This window comes from Osmia bicornis, chromosome 8 (genome assembly GCF_907164935.1).
Source record: "Osmia bicornis bicornis chromosome 8, iOsmBic2.1, whole genome shotgun sequence".
NCBI classification, from domain to species: domain Eukaryota; kingdom Metazoa; phylum Arthropoda; class Insecta; order Hymenoptera; family Megachilidae; genus Osmia; species Osmia bicornis.
This window is the reverse complement of record NC_060223.1, coordinates 7,650,047-7,668,792: the sequence shown is the minus strand read 5'-3', so window position 1 is coordinate 7,668,792 and position 18,746 is coordinate 7,650,047. Positions and strand designations below refer to the sequence as shown.

The 18,746-nt window shown below is 40.0% G+C and overlaps 1 protein-coding gene across 5 annotated transcripts in view; it reads right to left on the bottom strand.

Annotated features, from left to right (window-relative positions):
• Positions 1–18,746, bottom strand: part of LOC114877955 (transcriptional enhancer factor TEF-1) — an 88,399-nt gene that overhangs the window by 40,041 nt on the left and 29,612 nt on the right. For 3 of the 5 annotated variants that reach the window (XM_029191171.2, XM_029191172.2, XM_029191170.2), the window contains one exon: positions 11,022–11,102. The exons of 1 other annotated variant lie outside the window; for it this stretch is intronic. In XM_029191171.2, the coding sequence (XP_029047004.1) occupies positions 11,022–11,058 (37 nt within the window). In that variant the 5' untranslated portion in view covers positions 11,059–11,102. Of the gene's footprint in view, positions 1–1,686; positions 1,748–2,769; positions 2,840–11,021; positions 11,103–18,746 lie in introns of those variants that run through there. One more of the 5 variants, XM_029191169.2, reaches the window with a different exon arrangement.

Below are 18,746 nucleotides of genomic sequence, written 5' to 3'. Positions count from 1 at the left end.
CGGTTCATTCGCAGCCTCATTCAGGAACTGGTCCCGACGCCACAAAACCACTAGTTTCTGCACGTTCTCCACGTACACGTGTGTAGCATCACGCATGAATAAGAGGCAGGTAAAAGTGGCGTATAGAAAATAATAGACATCTCTATTTCACGCGTATTTAAATATATATATATTAAAAGCTTAAATTAAAAATATTCAACTTTAATTAACAAAATGGCAAATTTTAATTTGCGAAGCTTAAACAGTTGGTCCCAATGTGTGTTACTGCTTTGAATTCGAAAGGATCTCGACATACCTGGTTACAGAAACGTACAGGTTAATTATGATTTATTAGAATTTTGTCATCACTGTCGAGCGTGCTGGCAAATGGAACCAGTCAGATTGGCACTCCAAGTACAAAAGGTTGGAGCGTGTTTCTCACCGTATGGAATAAAAAGAAACGAGTACATATAATGTTGATAGAATATTGGCGGTTTGTAGCTGGCATTTGCGTTGTACCATGCTGCGTTCGCGATCTATTATGTATCGTGGTTAGATGTGTATATCACTGTTGCCTACAGGCCAATGATAGATCAACGCGACACGCTCGGATTAATGGGTTGCACGCTTACACGTGTACATAGCCAGCCGTTATCTTCCGCTCGTATTTTCTCCTCGAGCTCCCTTTCTGTTATCGCGAAAGCATTACCTGCGTGTCCGCGACCAAATGTAACTTTACCTTATGTAAAACTTGTTCTCTGACTGCTCTATTTTCATTCGCTACCTGTTTACTCCGAGGTGAACTCCAAATATTTCGAAAATATTCCAATATACCTGCTTATCTTTTAATGTGACTGATTTATGTCACTATTGAATAACGATAGGAATTTTTCGAACGACCTAATTTCAAAGCCAGACAATCGTTTATCATCTCCTTGTTCTATATGACATTCGTGTAAATTATTGACGGAGAGGGAAATTTGATTACGATCGATGGAGTATGTTAAGAATGTGCACTATAAGCTGCAAGTTCGAGATTATCTTCTCTGGTAATCTGCATGCTCAGTTAGAAATTACATTCGGTTTAATGTACCTTACCTGGCAAAATTTAACTGTTTCTCATCTATTTCTGATTTATCAGAGAAGAATTAGACGATCAGGAAAGAAAAATTTCAATTCAATTGCGAGAAGGTTGGTTGTTTCAGAAAGATAAATAAATTGACACTATTCTGATTGGCAATATTTTTGCGTCGATTGAAAATTCTCTTGAACAGAGAGATTGATGGAAAACGCGGTAACTACAGTAGCTACAGTCTCTTCGTTGTTGATCAAATCGTATGTTGTACCATGAACCACAAGCTGTCGGTCGCTCAATTATTCCCTCTCTCTTTCTCTCTCTCTCTCTATCACTTTACTCTGGTGGCCAGAGCTTCAGTACGTGGGCGAAGTTCGGGCACATCTGCATAATCGTACGTAAATTGCACGAGACATCGCGCCGCGTAATATATTGCGAGCGGAGGGTCGCGTTCATATGCAGGATATGTGCAACTCACCCGTGTTATACAGGCTGTTGCAAAAATCATGCTACGAGAAAATTAGAAATTATTATTAGAATTATAAATAACTGGAAGAGAATTGTGATCCTCTGCTTGAAACTGTTATTATGAAGTTATTATCTCTGAATAAAAAGCGTCTAGTCGAACTTACCACCGTAGCAGAGAACATTCTTAGGGGTCCTTAAAATTACGTAAGATTTCAGGTTACTTACCTGAAACAAAAATAAGTGACAATCAGAATCAATTTATAATTAGAAGAAAAAATATTCTACGTCATAGTTAAAAATATTTCCTATTAATTGATCTAATTGAAAGAGGAAAAGAAATTTGAAATACCACTAATAATTTAAAATGACAAATTTGTTGAATTCAAAAGGTCTTAATTAAAAAAATAATTAAGACTGAATATTGCAAGAATATTATGTTCTCTAATGAAGCTGACCAATAAAAGGTCGCTTAATAGGACCCTTTTAGCCTTACTAAAAGAGTGAAATCGTAACTCGTCGTGTCTTTAATTATTGCGACCTTTATGCCCTTTTAGGCAGTCCAAGGGTCTCCTCGGACATCTAGGCCGCGACGTAAATGAATTTCGCAATAAAGTTGCAACGAGCAAAGGGTAGCTGTAAAATTGAAATAAAGCGTTGCTCTGGCTCGTCTTTATGCTACCGGCGCGTCTCGCGCATAATAAATCACTCGCAGTCGTGTACGAGCCAACCTATGTGCCTAGAAATCACCGACTTTCTGCTTTATAAAATGCTCAACAATTATAAAGAAGAACCTTCGAATTTAAATAAATTTGTTGAAGAAAATTATATTTCAGATTAGAAATTAATTTTAAAAATGTTTTGAAAAAATTATCATTTCAATGCCAAATGATTCCTTCTTCCAAGAACCTACCTCAACTAAATACAAATTTATTTCCGATAGATAATTAATAAATTCCTGAGCTGTTTTTTTTTTTCTGGATCACCTTGTATATTTGAATTTCATCACGATCGTCGGAACGTTCGTGCATTTTCGCGCGCATTTATTCAATTATGAGAGGCACGAGACGTGCACAATCAAAAATGAGTACGAATCGACGAATGAAAATGCGTGTTACTGATAAGCAAACGAGCCGTGTGTCACACACAAGTGTTGTTAAGCTTCGCAGCACTTTTCACGCAGACACTCGACGCTGTAATAACGAGCACGTTCCACTCGTTATCGGTGGTTAGCTGATAAAGTAATGTACCTGTTTAAATAATCCTTGCTGCATTCCTCTCTGACATTTATCGCTTCGTATTGTACATCAACGCAAAAAAATGACAAACAATTCTCTGCCATTATAATTTCGCTTTCATTTTATCTGTAAAATAGCCTCGTATTTAAATCACATCCGTTTAGGAATTTCTTATTTAAATCTTTTCAAAAAAGAATCTAATTTTTCAATTACAAATATTCTGCTGACCGCTAATGAAATGAAAAATGAATATATAGTGAGATTCTATCAATGATAATTATTAAATAATTAAAAAAAAAAAGAGATTTGTTGGACAGGTAACAGTATATTCGCGTGCGATTACGTCACTACCGGCGCGTTAGTCACGGGCCATGATATATACTGTAACCCGGGTCACGTGATGCGTAAGTGCGTGTGCGCAAACGCGTGTAAACATCGCGGTGGCGCGCACGCGGATCGTTTGAATAATGCGACGCGCAATTACGCGGCCGAACGGGACGTGATTCGTTTTTCCTTTACAACTCGAACGTCCGCTAACCCTTTGCAATGTAAACTATAGCCTGCAATATCTCTGACGAGTGTATGATTCATTTTGTTTAGCTCAATTTCCGACTATTCGAAACATTAGTATTTCAAGAGTCATCAATGATTTACGAGTCGTTGAACGGGCGAAATAAAAATTGAAAAGGCACATTTAATTATAAGCGGGGTCCTTTTGATTTCCCTGAATCTGTCCAGGTAAATCACCACGGATATACCGCGAAACACAAAGTATCGCAAAGACGTCAAAGAAACGGCTTAGAGTTCGCATCGAGCTAACGGAAGCGATAAATTAGTCAGGACAGAAATCTTCTATTAATATTTCACTCCCTCTCTTCGTCTCGCGAATGCTTTCGAGTGTCTATTAAAGACACTCTCGGCAACTCTTCCTTTCTTACTCGTTCAGAAAAAAAAAAGAAGAATACTGTTTCGGAGTACGAATAATTAGTGACGGGTTAGTGATCGCTTCGAATATCGCTCGGAATAACGTTGATACAAATGAAACGATGGATTTTACTAATTATAGAAAGTTAAGTAGAGCCAGGCAATACAAAAATTCCACTTATGTACGCCAATGTCCGTCGCTGTAAGGAAGAATAGCAGAAAGAAGGACACGGTAGACAGAGCGAAATGACGAGCCTTCGTCGTCCTTCCGACAGGATAATTCGACCTTTTCCTTTTCTCCTTCGTGTACACCTTCGCTTCTGTCCAGATTTCGAGTAGCCGAACACCGGTAGACGCTTTCAATCTGTCGACCAGGAGGAATTGCAATTTACAATTTACCGTGGCCTGGCAAAAACGTAAGGATGATTCATACGCGGAAAAGAGATTCGTCCCGGTCGAGCAACGCTCGCGAAAAGCCAGGAATATCCATCGCAACACGCACGATTCTTGTAAATTCAACCCGTACTTCTGTATGCATCTATATTTATGCATAATTGTGTCATTGATTTGATAATCTTCGAAGAAGGACCATTATTCTTTCAATTTTGGAGTAGAATTTTACCAAATGGTCTTGTTAATCATTTATAAAAATGAAATAATAATCTCCAATACGTAGGCAGCTGATATCATCCATGACCAGTCATTAATCGATAGAGTAAGAATACTTTTCTGACTCGCTGTATGTAGCTGTTTTCATGAAAGATAGAGGAAGACGATTCGAAAGGAACGCGAAGGAAGGAGTTTATAATGGAGACGCAATGATACATGACCTGTTGATTCACCGCAATAATGAGGAAGTGTACGCAGGGATCCTTGTCTAGAAGGATATCGCGCCTATTACGAAACCACTAAACCACAAATGGCTAATGGCACTTGTCCGGGTGCGTGGAACGCGTAACTGCATTTCTTTTTTTTCTCTCAAGCTGATCAATCTCTAGTGTCCTCTCTATTATAAACGAATCAGTACTGTTTATCGCAAATACTATATAAAATATTTTTCTTGATTCGGATGAATTAAGAATTTAACTTGATGAATTAAATTTTGAAATGAATGATCATTAGAGGGCGATTTATTTGCGGAACAATTGATTCGGAGAAAGAGATTCCAGGGATTCCGAAATTTTCCAGAATAAATTTCTATTCGTGTAAAGCGAACGAATTCTTGGGAAAACGAAGCACAAACGATTCAATATTCTCGTGGCTGGCATCCAGCAGAGATTTATTAGCAGCGCATGCATTATTCAAACGTAATTAATCCACTCGTAAAGCAACCATAGATGTCGAATATGGAAAATCACTCGTCCACGAACGTGATTGTCGTGTTGTTTCGAGGATCTATAAAAACCGAATGATTTTTCGTGTTGTGTAATGCGACAATTATATAGCAACAACTAATTACGATAATGTTCATTTAACACTATTTCATTCCTATTATAATTGTATGATAATTATAGAATAATTGTATGAAATTTTCAGAAAAGGGAAAATTTTATATTTCTCAAATCAATATTATTTATAAATTGCTTCCTAATTAATATTATTCGTGTACGAATTCTCATCAATAAAGAGTCGATTCACATACACTTTGAAATTTCAAAGGAATATTCAATCACATCCGCACTTTTCACACAAGATAGTGAAGAGAGGATAGGAGGGGAAAATGTAGACCTGTAACTAGGAAAGAAAGAAAAGAAAGACGTTCGCGATGCCGAGCAAGGACAACAAAGCAAGGTTCGAACGAATAGGGGTCGGTTTCCTCGCAGACTGTTTCCACTGAAGTATTCACGAGGGGTAAGCGAGCGAGAGCAGGCACGAAACTCGCGCGATGGAAAAAGGCTGAACGAGCGGGCAACAACTGGAAAGAGTAGGGCGACAAGTGCACCGAGGGACCAGTCGTGGGAGGAAAGAAAGAAAGAAAGAATGATCGAGCAACGGGGAACGTGTGCAGACGCGCCAATTACGAACTGGCCCGAAGACGGCCATTAAGAATAGGTATGTCTCGGCAAACAAACGACTTTCCCTTTTTGTCCTCTCGATGCTCGATCGCCTCAACGGTCAACGATATACAGTGTTATCCAAAGACCTTTACAATTATTTTCATTTTTGAGATACAATCAAAATTTGCTGAGTCCAATTGTTGAAGTACCTCAGCTTAACCCCCGAACAATTGATTAACACGTTCCATCCAGCTTGAGTACATCTACCCCTAAGACTATAGTATGCAAAGCTGCACCTGTTATCCTCAGCCCTAACGCATTAAACAGCTGATCCTCGATCACTCAGGACACCGAAATTTATCACCACCCTTATGTCCTTCGGTATCAATTGATCTACCCCCTTTGAAAGGGACAGCCAATTTTCAAAATGGAGCTTCAGATTGCGAAATGATAAAGGACTTTTCGATTCCTAGTTTCGATTAGAATGAAGATGCAACTCTTTTGAACGACTCTGTACAAGATGCACCTTCGCGTGATCTCAGCGGCTGGAGGAAGGTGCAACGACTATACCCTCCTCTCCTCCTTGCAATTGCCTGTTTTTGCCGTGATTCGCCTGCCTTTGATCTTTGCAAGAGGAACGATGCGCCGACACGCGGCGCGGATTTTCCAGAGAGCCGTGTGCCAGGAATCGCGAGGCTTGTTTCGAGCCATAAACAGCATCAACCGGGTTGTTTGATTACAAAATTATACCGATACTCCCGTGTCCCTCTCCAGCTGACTTTTTTTTTGACCATTCTTACCTGACACCATCCGAGCTGCTGTGTATCAGGTTGAACGGGTGAGGAACATTCGCGACCTGGGTAATCGATATTAACCTCCTCGAGGATATATGTACAGGCATACATATACTAGTATATACGTATGCTTATACAAGTGTTTTCCTCTCCGGTAATTAATGATATTCTACTAGAAGCTTGATTTATGCCGATAAGGTCTCGAGCTCGCCAGTTGTGATCTTAAGGTGAAATGATATTCTAGACGTTACATTTTTCATAATCCAAACATGTCAAGAATACTGCATACGTGCATATGTTATTTTTCAAATAATTCAAGTCAAGAGAAATTTGTTCTTCTAACACTTCGACGGCGGACCATGGAGAGAGTCCCAATTTTAATTTAATTACGTATTTCTTTCCCTGACGATAAAGTTTGATACGGCAACGATATTACAACACCATTAACTGGACTTTGATACGATTGTTATAATAAACCGCATTAAGTCTATTCGTGGCTGCAGTAGCGTTGGAAATTCAACCATAATTCCGAGTACCGCAGGTGCTAGTCACCAAGCGTTAATTATTAATTTATCGATAAAGCGATTCGCGCGGAACCATTTTGGTTTCGATAATAATTCTCAACAATGAATACATTTAAGTCGATCTATAAATTCTCTGCGTTAAGAGGAGCAACAGTTTAACAATACTAAAGTCATCGCAGTGAAAATGAATGAAACTTCCTGTTCCGTGAAAATTGAATTGAATTTAATTAATGAATTATAACTTTTAAATTTTCTAAAAAAAAAAAAGCGTCCACTTTCCAAACTCAATAAACGAGCTTGATTTATCTTATTGTACTCTGTATTTTCATTCGAACAAATACCTGTGTAATTTGGTAAAATTTCATATATCACGCGTATCAGAGACGCGTTGGATTTTGCACAGTGGTTGGTCGCGAACGTTCACCTAGCTTTATGGAAAATCACTCGGAGTGAATCACACCGGTTAACGGCGTTGTCCCACGTTTTTCCTCTGGTTCGCGATCGTTCTGCTGGTTAATATCTTCTTATCAAGGATTCCTATCGTTGCGTTATTAAAACGACCGCATACGGAAAACAACCACGGCGATTCTATGCTCTATTCCGGTTTCCCCAGCTCGGTTCAATTGCACTTTCTCACAGCATATACGTAACGAACGATACGCAGGCCAGGAATATAGGCTGATTCATAAATATCAAACCTGGAGCTCTTAGAAAATGAAACTAATACCAGATACGAAATTACATTAACATCGGGGTTCTCTCCATGGTCCGCCATCCTGGGGGGGTTGAAAAATCGAATAAAATCACACTTTTCGGTTCCACAGTTCCATTCTCGCACCATCATCGAAGTCATTCAATTTTTCAAATCATTTCGTCACACAACTCGTCTTTTCATTTATACGGTTAGTGATCTAAGAGACAATGTCGATGAGGTCGCGAGGGTCAGTCGAGCGACAATGCAGTACGGTGCACCAGGTTGACAAGAATTTATTCGCAATTCCCGGAGTTGGCATGGCGTAAAAGACGAATGAGAGAGAACCTAGGTCCTAGGCTCTTTCTCGTCTGTATGTCGCAATGTCCCTTAACGGCTGACGGCTGTTGGAGAACCGGTCGACCTCGATATACCTCGACCTGCCTCTCCACTGCGTACACCGTACTAACTAATATGCGTATTCTCGATACACACAGCATGTCCAGGCTATTTCTCAAACTGGAAGCTCGTGTAATATCTAGCGATGGCTTAGTAATCGCTTCGAATGCATTCGAACAACAGAACACCGTCGTAACCGTGTATGTATGGCATCTCCGGTCAATCACCGAGAAATTATTCAAGACATCAATTATTTTAGATTTTGTACCGTTTCGGTAATCTATTAGCTGCGAGAGTGTGTTGGATTGTAACATATCTCAGCAGTTTTGAAATAATAGCCTTTAATCTGATAGGAAGCCCAGGGGAACCTAGGAGGAGCCAGGAAGGATCTAAAGTAGAATCTTTTATCTTTCCACTCAAGTAATTATGTCAAAATGATCCAAGTAAAATATGATAATATCTCTGATGTTTTCAACATGACCTACATATGATTACTGAACGTTACTTTTTATATTTTCACTTATAGAATAGTTGATCTCGAAACACCCATTGCAGCCTATCATTTTTGCTAAAGTAAACCGCAGCAGTTATTATCTTAAACGCGAGACCAGTAACTTGAAATTTTCTTTCACCTCTTTACACTGCTTTTTTCTCCCTCGGTATATACGTGTCTGACAACAGGTTCACGGAGTAGTAATTGGGCTGATCGACGTCGATGAAGTTATCGCAAGAAATAGTCTAGGTAATTAACCTGATCGATAATTACGGTGCTCGGCTCACCCACTCAGAAAATCAACAAACGAGAAGGAAATTGACAGGTCGCTGTATTTTTTTCCCCTCGTCGATTGACACCAGTTTCAGCTGCCGACTGGGTACTCAAAAATCTACTTCCCGTCTATTCTCGTTATTTGCCAAACGTTTCTCTTCTTTCGTTTCGTTGTTTTTTTTAGCTGACGGAAGACGCGAAGAGCAATTGGTGAAAGATTGAAGAGAGGCCATCAAATTAATGAGAAAATAAATTTTGAGTAATATTAATGTTATACTAATAATTAGCGAAATCAAAAATAATTAATTTTTAATTTCTGCAAATGACATCGGAAAATACAAGAGCTTGAATTTTTTTACTAATATCGAGTCTAAACAAGTTGATCATTACTTGTCGTACACCCAGTAGAAAACTGCAATCGCTGCGTCAATGGTGTCAATGATAAAATCCCTTCTGACGCAAACTGCAGCAGGATGTAGTTCCACGTATACACACAGAGAGACACATACAGGAGTCAGTGCATTGCAGTGGTAGACGGTAAAAGAGAGAGAGAAAGAGCGGGAGATCTCGTTCGTGAAAGTAACGGGCCTGGCGTTTATATTTTTCAATGCAACCGCGCTCTTGGCCAGCGGGTTTATGATTTTGCTTAATTAATGGTCTCCTCGTTTACCCCCCTCGCCGCAGTCCATCCATCCCTTCGAGCGAACCCAACTACCCCTACCAGCCTCGTCGATACCCATCCACACCACCCTCCCCGGCAACGGACCAGTGGCCATTAGCCGGAACGGATTGCGCAATTTCGGGGAATTGCGAAGTAATTCGCGGTTGCGGCCACTCTCGTGCCTACTACGACAGAGGGAGAGAGAAGAAGATAGAGGAGAAATGAATCGAAATAATGAATCATTCGATAATATTTTATTATTTGTATTTGAAGAATACAAAGCGAAGGGGTTGCTTAAAGTTCAGTTTAAAATATCCCATGCTGAGAACCGGGGCTGCGATTTTTTATTCAATTAGAATTATTTTTATTTTCCCACCCCTCTAAATTGAAAGCTTGAAATTAGAAAATTATTAACAAAATTATTTTTATCGTTAATAATTTTTAAAGTAACACCGAAGTGTGTATTATCTCGAAAATGTTCTCTAATTCAATTAATTGATTTATAATTCGAAAACGACTAACCGTGAATAATTTGATTCGTAAGAGAAGAGTGAATTCTAGCGGAGCATCGTTCATGCTTTTGTGGTGGTACGGTTTGCTTCGACCCCGTGTTTCGTGGCAATCGATTCGACGAAGAACCGGAAGGGGTACAACGGGGGACAATTATCGTGCACACTCTCGACAGAATTCGCGTTAAGAGTCGAATGAGACGATTACTCTACTTGAGGCAGCTGGAATTCTTCGAGAAACTTTGAATTCGAGGGGAAGCAGCTACGACGATATTTTAATTGGATCGATTGTACGTTAGAAGGACGACTTCTCTTGTCTTTTTTCCATTTGCGTGCGCTCCCATTAATTAATACTATTTGTGAGTATTTATTAGGTCGTTAGAAGTTTAATTAATTAAAATTTTCTTCTAATACATTATACTTAAGTAGTTAAGAACTAAAATACTAAAAGCTTTATTCTGATAGCATATTGAAAATAATAATAGGAATCAGAAAAAACGGAGTTGTATTTAAATAGTAAAAAAATTCATATGACTTAATCGATCAACTACAATTTATGGAAATTAATTTCTCAATAAGAGTGGACCTACCTCCCCCGAATTGCATTTAGAAATTTATCCACATCCTCCTACAGAAATTCATCGTTCGTCGCGAGAGTATAACAAAAAGCACAATTTACAAAAATAAAAGTTCAACAGTCAAACAGTCGAATATATAAAAAAAAAAAAGATCCAGAAAATTTTCGTTATTAATAAATTATCTTTCAACATTTCTATTCGTTGTTAGAATAGCCAACACCACTACCGACTTTAAAAAAGAAATTTATAAAAAAGTACAAGGACAAAGATCAAGAACAAAATAGACAGAGTAAAATTGAAAAGAAGAATTCTAACAAATAGCCGCGGTTCAATGACGTGCTATTTGAACAAGAAAAAATAGACGGAGAGATAGAGAGAAGGGTGAGGTTGGGTGAAATAAAAAAAGAAATGGCTACAATACCGATGCTATTCTGAGTACTGAGTTCCCAGTCTTTCATGAGGATTTCTCGGGCAGGTCAGGATGACGGCGACGTGGGTGCACCTATAATGCAGACAGTGAGATCGTACATGTAGAATAATACTGTTCAAAAGATTCAAAGAAATCATGCGATCTGGTAGACAATAATCATTTGAAAGATTGCTGCATCGAGCATGTCTCGGCACAGTACGTATCTGAATTGTGCAAATAAACGCGGTTCAACAGATCACTGTGCAGCTTGTTCAATTTAATTGCACTCGCAATTTTCTGTAAAATCATTTCTAGGGAAGCCTTTGTTTTCTCGTATGAAATTTTTATTTTTCATTTTATGAAAACAAAATCGAAAACATCTTGCATGGTCTACAAAAATATCCTGTAAATTTTCAATCGAAAATCGCTTGTTTTTTCCGCAAAATAACTGGTTCAATTAAAGCAATCAAGCTGCACAACGATCGATCCGATAACGTTCGTTGAAATATTTATCCAATTGTTCGCGCAATTTCGATCTCGTTCGAAGTTGCATAGTAAGTTTTTCTTAGGACCGGACATCCTGACTTTCACGCAACGGGCGCAGTGAAATCGGCTCGTTAAAATCTGCTAGTGACTCGCGGTTACGCTCGCGAGCATCTTCGGAAAGCGTGGAGACGAGCGAATACAACGCGTACGCGTAAGCTTTTCCATATCGAGGTCGTAATAGTTTACGTAATAGCAACTTCTATAAAAACGTGCCATCGAGAGTGATTTAATTGCGAACAAGCCACCCTGTACACTGGCGTGGAAACGATCCACGGTTCAAATATTCTACACTCGTACAATTAGTCAAACAATTCATTTTTGGGATCTAAAATTAATAATTTTGTTTCGATTCTAATACTTAACGTTTCAGCAAAAAAGATTTCCAACGTTGCTTGGAAAAAAAAAGATTTCCAAGTTTTCTTAAATTATATAAGCAGCCGATTTGTTTTGTCGCCGATTTATAACGCCTATTTATTTTCTCGTCATTTTCAAGAGAGGAAACAGAAAGCTGAATCTAATACCGAGGTGCAAAGTGATTTTCAAGCTCGTAAATCGAGCGACGAGGGAGAGGGCTGGCAGGGGAAATTTAAAAATAAATCGAAAGACACGTCCTTCGTATTTTTCGGAACTTTTCCTTCGAATCAAAACCGTCGTGCCATCGTTTTCTTAAAAAGTACCGTGAACCCAATGAAAAACGAGACATCTGAAAGCTGAAGTTTAAATAAATCATCGAAATTTCATCGTTTTTCAACATAAATGGAAGTATTTATAAAGTGAGAAGACTGTGGAGGTAGACTAAGTTTACCATTGCAATAGCTCGCTAAAAAAATAACTGTTCAATATCGGTATTGGAAAATAAAATATAAACAACGGGTTAATTGAATCGGCGATTCGAATATCTTTTTTTCCGAGATACGTTGCACGAGGGATCATCATATTTTGAATATTTTTTTTTTCAACCTGGTAACCCAACGTTAAAAATTTATTTCCATTGGATCCCAGAAAATTCTATGAAAAACATTCCAGAAATTGCTGGCATGGTGGGCGTGTACATGAAACGTTTCAGATTGTAATTATTTGTTAAGGGAAAAATTGCACGTCAGAATGATATTTTTTAACAATTTTCAAATGAACATCGTTCTTCGGTGTTGTAATTTGAAAGTTGCAGTACATTCATTTTTCAAAATGTAGATATTCTAAAAATTCACAATTTGCAAAAATGAAATTATTATCAGTGTTCAATTTCAAATATTTCCTTTGCTATTCAAAATGCATAGCAGTAACAACTATTTATTGCCGGTTTCATGGATCACGTGGAAGTTGTGCGTGCACATCCTTCTGTCATCTGTTTTTTAACCCGTTGAGGGAAAAAAAGGTCGCGACAAGCGAGTCTTCCGGGTATAAAAGCTGAGTATCCAGGAAAGAATGCAAAGTCTCGAGGAACGCTGTTCTCTACGCGGAAAGGAATCTCGAGGGTGAATCGTGCCTTAGGCATCATCGAGAACGATGCCCTAGGCATTAGGAAGCTACGTGTGCACAGGCTTCATCTGTTCGGAATGGCGAATCTAGATAAGCATTCGCGGAAAATTGCGAATTTATATTTATTATTTTCTCTACTTCCTGAATGAGTCAATTTAAAAGAAAAAATTCATTCTACTTGATCTGCTGTTACAAAAGTGTTTCATACATTGAAAGACTAATTTTCAGAGGAAATAGACAATTAAACTAAAATTGGGGCTCTCCCCATGGTCCGCCATTCGAGGGTTAATTTAAAGAGCTAATACTACGAAATGCAAATATTAGTAATGAAACGATACGTAAATAATCTAATTACCAGAAGTAATAGTTTTTAATAAGAAGAAAAAAATGTATCGCTTCATTTATCTTAAGTCATTTATCACTCGAAGTGACGGGCATTAATTGTTGCATAAAATATCTTTTACTTTGAATAACTATCAAAGTGGAATTTGTATTCAAGTTTATGCAAAATATAGATGAAAACAGTGACTAAGGAAGAATGTAGCAGCAGGTGGGTTTGAAATTCTCCGGTGATTGAATCGCTTGGAAACGTTCAATAGAAAATATTGAATGGCCAGAAGTCAAAGAGCGTTCCGCGACTTTGAACACGACCTCCATTAGCCTTCTTGATCAGCGTGCTAATTGCTTGACTTCGGTAAACGAGCAATACGCTTTTGCTTCCTCTTCGGCGACCTTTCGATCTCTCCGAAGCACAGCAGGTTCGCGAATCGCGGCTATAATTTTCCCTCGGCTACCGTAAAAATCTTTCAACGATCATTGCCAGAGCTGGACAATGTGAACTCTTCGAATTTGATGATAGTCATTGTGAGGCAGGAATTATTTTCAAGAATTCCGCGCCGGTATACAGATCTTTTAATAGCAATTTAAAATTTTCTCATTAAAAATGATTGAAAATATTACAATTTCATGATATTACTTTAGGGTTTATTATCGTATGAAATGATACAGATTGTTACCTGCTGTAATTAGAAAATATCGATAGCTTCGCCGATTTTCATATTGATATTCTATAATTTCTATTTACTTGTTATGATACGCGTAAATGAAGGTAGTCCCGAATTTACGATAGAAATACGATACGTCAGCCGAAAATTACACAAATTTGCAGAGAGGGTTAAACGAGATCGTAGGACAAGCGATACGAGATGAATGGCCAGTGGATTATCAAACGCACAATTAACACGACAGAGATATCCGTTTGATTTTACACGATTCAGCCCACAGGTAACCAACCTGGTTACCTGCCTGTTTGCCCCTTCATCACGATAATCCACCGGCTTCCTACACGCTTTCTCTTCACCGCCAGTACACGCGAACGGGATTTCATTTGCAAATGCAGATTGCTTTCCATTTTAATATAAATCGTTCGAAACAACGCCGGTAATTACACCTTGTTCTCTCGTTTTTTTCTACACCTTCTCTTTCGTTGAATTTCATGAAAGAGAAAGAGAAGTAAAAGTTTGATTACGTTCGAGGCATGATGGAAAATTAAAGTCATCGGACGCCCACTATAATTGGGGCTCTCTCCACGGTCCGTCGTCCGAGGGTTAAACACATTTTCCAAAGGACATCCTTTCAATATTTCCCATATACGCGCCTATTTTTAGTAAAACTGTTTGAAGCGATTCGATGCGATTACTAGCCCATCGCTAATAACAAGGAACAGAGAAAACATACGTGCTTGCGGGCATTCAAATCCCCCGTTAGCAGAAGCTCACGGTTCAACAAAGTCCCGACACTCAAAGCTTCGGGCATTACGCTCGTTTTAGTTCCTTTCCACGCCAATGGGAAATGACATCCGTGACAAAGCGCCACCACAAAAGGCACTTTGATCGAACGGTTCAATTACCCTTGTCCATCATTTTTTTCCTTTTCTAATCAGACGTTCTCATGCAATGAAAAATACTCGATCGAAAAGGGAAACGAGCTAATAAAAATTGTTGAAATACAAGAATTAATAGTGATCCATTCTCATCAGAGGTGTACTTCCTTTATCCTGCATTCAAAAATAATTATCACCCACACAGAATGTACGATCCAAAGTCGTCTCAGACAGAGATCGGAATCAGAGAATTATGTTAATTTTCCTAGGCACGTCACGCGGCTGATATTTCGTCAGGGTGGTGGTAGCCCGTCACGGGTGGAGAGGAAATTAGAAGGGATGCGGTTGGTCGTTCGACGAAGATCGCGAAAGCATTCGCGGCTAGGAATATCTGTTGGTCCATTCAAGGGTGCATAACAGCCGGCAAGTGAATTTGCCCGTTTCGCCACAAGAACGGAGATGCTCGGCTTGTAAACGATGCATGACAACGTTCGGCTGCGCCTAGTCAAGAATATTCCCGCCTCCCTACCCCGCGTTTCTCTGCATCCGCCTATTCAATCGCGCGTACGTGCGGATAGAACGAACAGGGATATCTAGGAAGGGACAGCGAGAGAAAGAGAAACGTAACACAGAGTACCCAAGGGGGTGGTTAAACGGAGACGGACCGACAGAGGGATGAAGAGGGAAGAGCAGCAGCAGCCGAATTCCTAGCATACCGCGGGGCCAACTGGTTAGCGAGCGATTTACGATATTGTAAACCGATGCGACGGCGGCGGTCGTGCCCACCGTTGAACCTCAATCTAATAGTGGCGACTTCGATCTCCAATGCCAAAGGCACGTCGCCCGACGGTAACATTGTTGCGCTCGCTTTTACTTCCGCTGGACCGTCCACCTAACGAGCTTACTATTCTCATGGTAATCGCTAGACCGTCACCGATCTACCCGAGGAAAATTCTTTTCATTTCAACCGGAAGAGATTCGAGAGAGATTGATAGCATGAGAAAGTTGCTTGAGATGGCATATGAGCAAGAGGGAAATATCAAGGACGGACCATGGAGAGTGCCCCAGTTTTAAGTTTTGTAAATTTGGCTTTAAATTGACGCATACTCCACTGTTCGAGGATTAATATAATAATGTAACCACTCGATAATTAAATAGAATCAGCTGAATGTGTCGATCTACCGATGTTCCAACTCTGAAAATTTCATTTAAACAGATAAACAAGCATGAAAATTTGCCGTGCACCGGGAACGCGTACAACGGGACCAGCGTACAGAGAGGTGATAAAAGAGAGAAAACATAGAAAGAGAGGCGAGTTACAAACAGGGTAATCTAGTTGCAAACACTGCTCGGGGTTGGAGCTCGAGCAACCATGCGGAATAATGATATGTAATCGAGAAACTGGCTGGAGCTCGCTTAAACGGATGAGCGTGTGCGTGCACACGCGTGCGTGTACACGGCCGAAATCGTTGTAGAACAAGCGAAACACATTCGTGTCGTTTACCTGCTTTACGAACGTTCCTGATCGACGAAACACAGCCGGCTGCGTCGAGATAGCCGAAACTTTCGCGTTCGTTGCAGTACATCGAACAAAGACGGTTTAATAATCCGTTCGACTGTTAGTTTGCTAACTGCGCAACCAATTAACCTTTCAGAACCGTTCAGAAGTGTATTGAAAATTTCCCCGTACACTTTTTTCAAAGACGCGATGAATAGAGAACACGTTGAATCGAGGATTGACCGATTCGTTAATGAGCTCTTTGCACTTTGCGTATCTTTTTGATAGTTAATCGAAAGATAAAAAAAGGGTTGCTTTTGACAGGGAAAATAGGGCAGAAAAAAGGAGGGCCGTACGTTGAAAAGAGAAACTTAACGCGCGCAATAGGCTGCCGTAAAATTCCATTCGACGATCTCGCCCCAACCCCAAAAACAGATTTCCGTCGAAATAACTGTTAACGTTGCGAATTGCATCCCCGGCATGCGGCCGTGGATCGGAAAATTTTCATTGCAAAGCTACCTGTGCGTATCCTGCTCGTTTCAAATCCACCCCTTTCTCTTTCTCTTCCTACACCATAGCTCTCTTACTCCGTCTCTTTTCGTCTCCCGTCCCGTTTCGAGCATCCCTTTTCTACGCAATTTATACAGGGTGGTTCGCGATCAAACGCGTGTACACAAAATTTCAGACGAATTTTAATTAACCCTCAATACACGATGGGGGATGTTCAATAAACAAATTAATATATTAATAAATTGTTACTGACAAAAAATATTATCACCCTGTATTTCCATGGAAAGAGCCCGTCGTTTCAGCCTCGCCACCCCCGCATGCACCCTCGACAGTCGAGTACGTACACCTGCACGAGTGCAGCTACATTTTTGCGGTTGACGCAACCGTTCTGTTCATCGACCGCGTAAATATGCGCGTGATTACTTTTAATTCCCTCCATTTGTTGCTACCACCAACCCCCAGCCCCCTTTTATCTTCTCCTCTTTTTTTTCTCTGTTCGATCAATTTGACCGCTCTGAATTTTTCATTCGGATGATTCATTTGAAAAAAAGGATTGCAAGGTGTCCCATAACTGTTATTAGGATGAGGATTGAAGATTCGAGGGTGCGTTAACGAACGCATAGGCGAAGGCAGGTATCAAAGCAGTGGTTCGAGGAAACGGTGACATTTCGTGAGACGACAATGAACCCTTGGGTTTTCACGAGCGCAGAAAGCGGCACAGCCTCGTAAATTTTCCGCGTCGCATCAAGCCCGATAATTAAGGCGAAGAAGCGTCGTTTCAAGACGCGCCGGTACGCTGTTTCGGAACTTGGCTTCCCTCCAACGAAAGAAAGACGTGACGTGTGCCAGGAACACGTGCGTGAAGTTGCTTCACGCGTGAATCACGCGCTCGAACCAGCTACGCTTTGCGAAGCTGAATTTCTGTCTTCGCCACCGAATCGTCTCGAGAACGGTTCGCTTAACAGGCTATCTTGATCTCCAACGGAGCCAAACAATTTATTCTCCATTTCTTTAAATCCAGTTCAAGTTATCTTTTAATTTGACAACTAAAGTTCACTTTCGACGGGAGGAGAACACGTGGGCACACGTAAATAGAAGTACAGATAAGCGATCGGAACAGATTGAAACGCAAAATCGGTTGAATTAGTGCCGATGATAAACGCCGGTAGAAACCTTTATCATATCTGCGTCTAACGGTACACCCATTGCAATAGAAGCGGAAGTTACCGTGGAGATTTTATCTTCCACTTCATAAACGAAGCGGTTCAAGCTCCCTCGGTCTTGTAGCAACCGAGCATTTATGTGTACAGGGTGATTCAGCCAAGTGGAACTACTCGCCTAACTCTGCGAACGCACTCGAAACTGCTCGACTTAGAGAACTGTATTTCGATCAAATTCAACATTCATTTTAGAAATTCCACAGTAGATCTACCGAGCAGACTTGGAGACCCCTTATAAACAGATCAACTTCATTAATTTTCTGATAAAACAGAAATTGTTTAAGACGTCTGACCAAACGCGTCTTATACTACTTATTTCAATTTCACTGATTGTGAGAAAAAAGAAGCAAGATTCGAACGTGCTGGTTCGAAGAAGAAAGTTAAAGGGAATTCCGGATGAAAAGATGATTCTTGATTCGTTGAAGAGCATTTCGAGGAAGATACTTGCACACCTTTCGACTCGAAGTGATGGTTCCAGAAGGAAATCCAAGAGAAGTGGCCTCGCGGTTTATTTTATCCAGGGTGAAATTTAAATCCAAAGAGAGTGGAAGGAAGGATCCTACGTTTTATTTTCCCGCGACAGAGCTGTCCCCGCATACGGA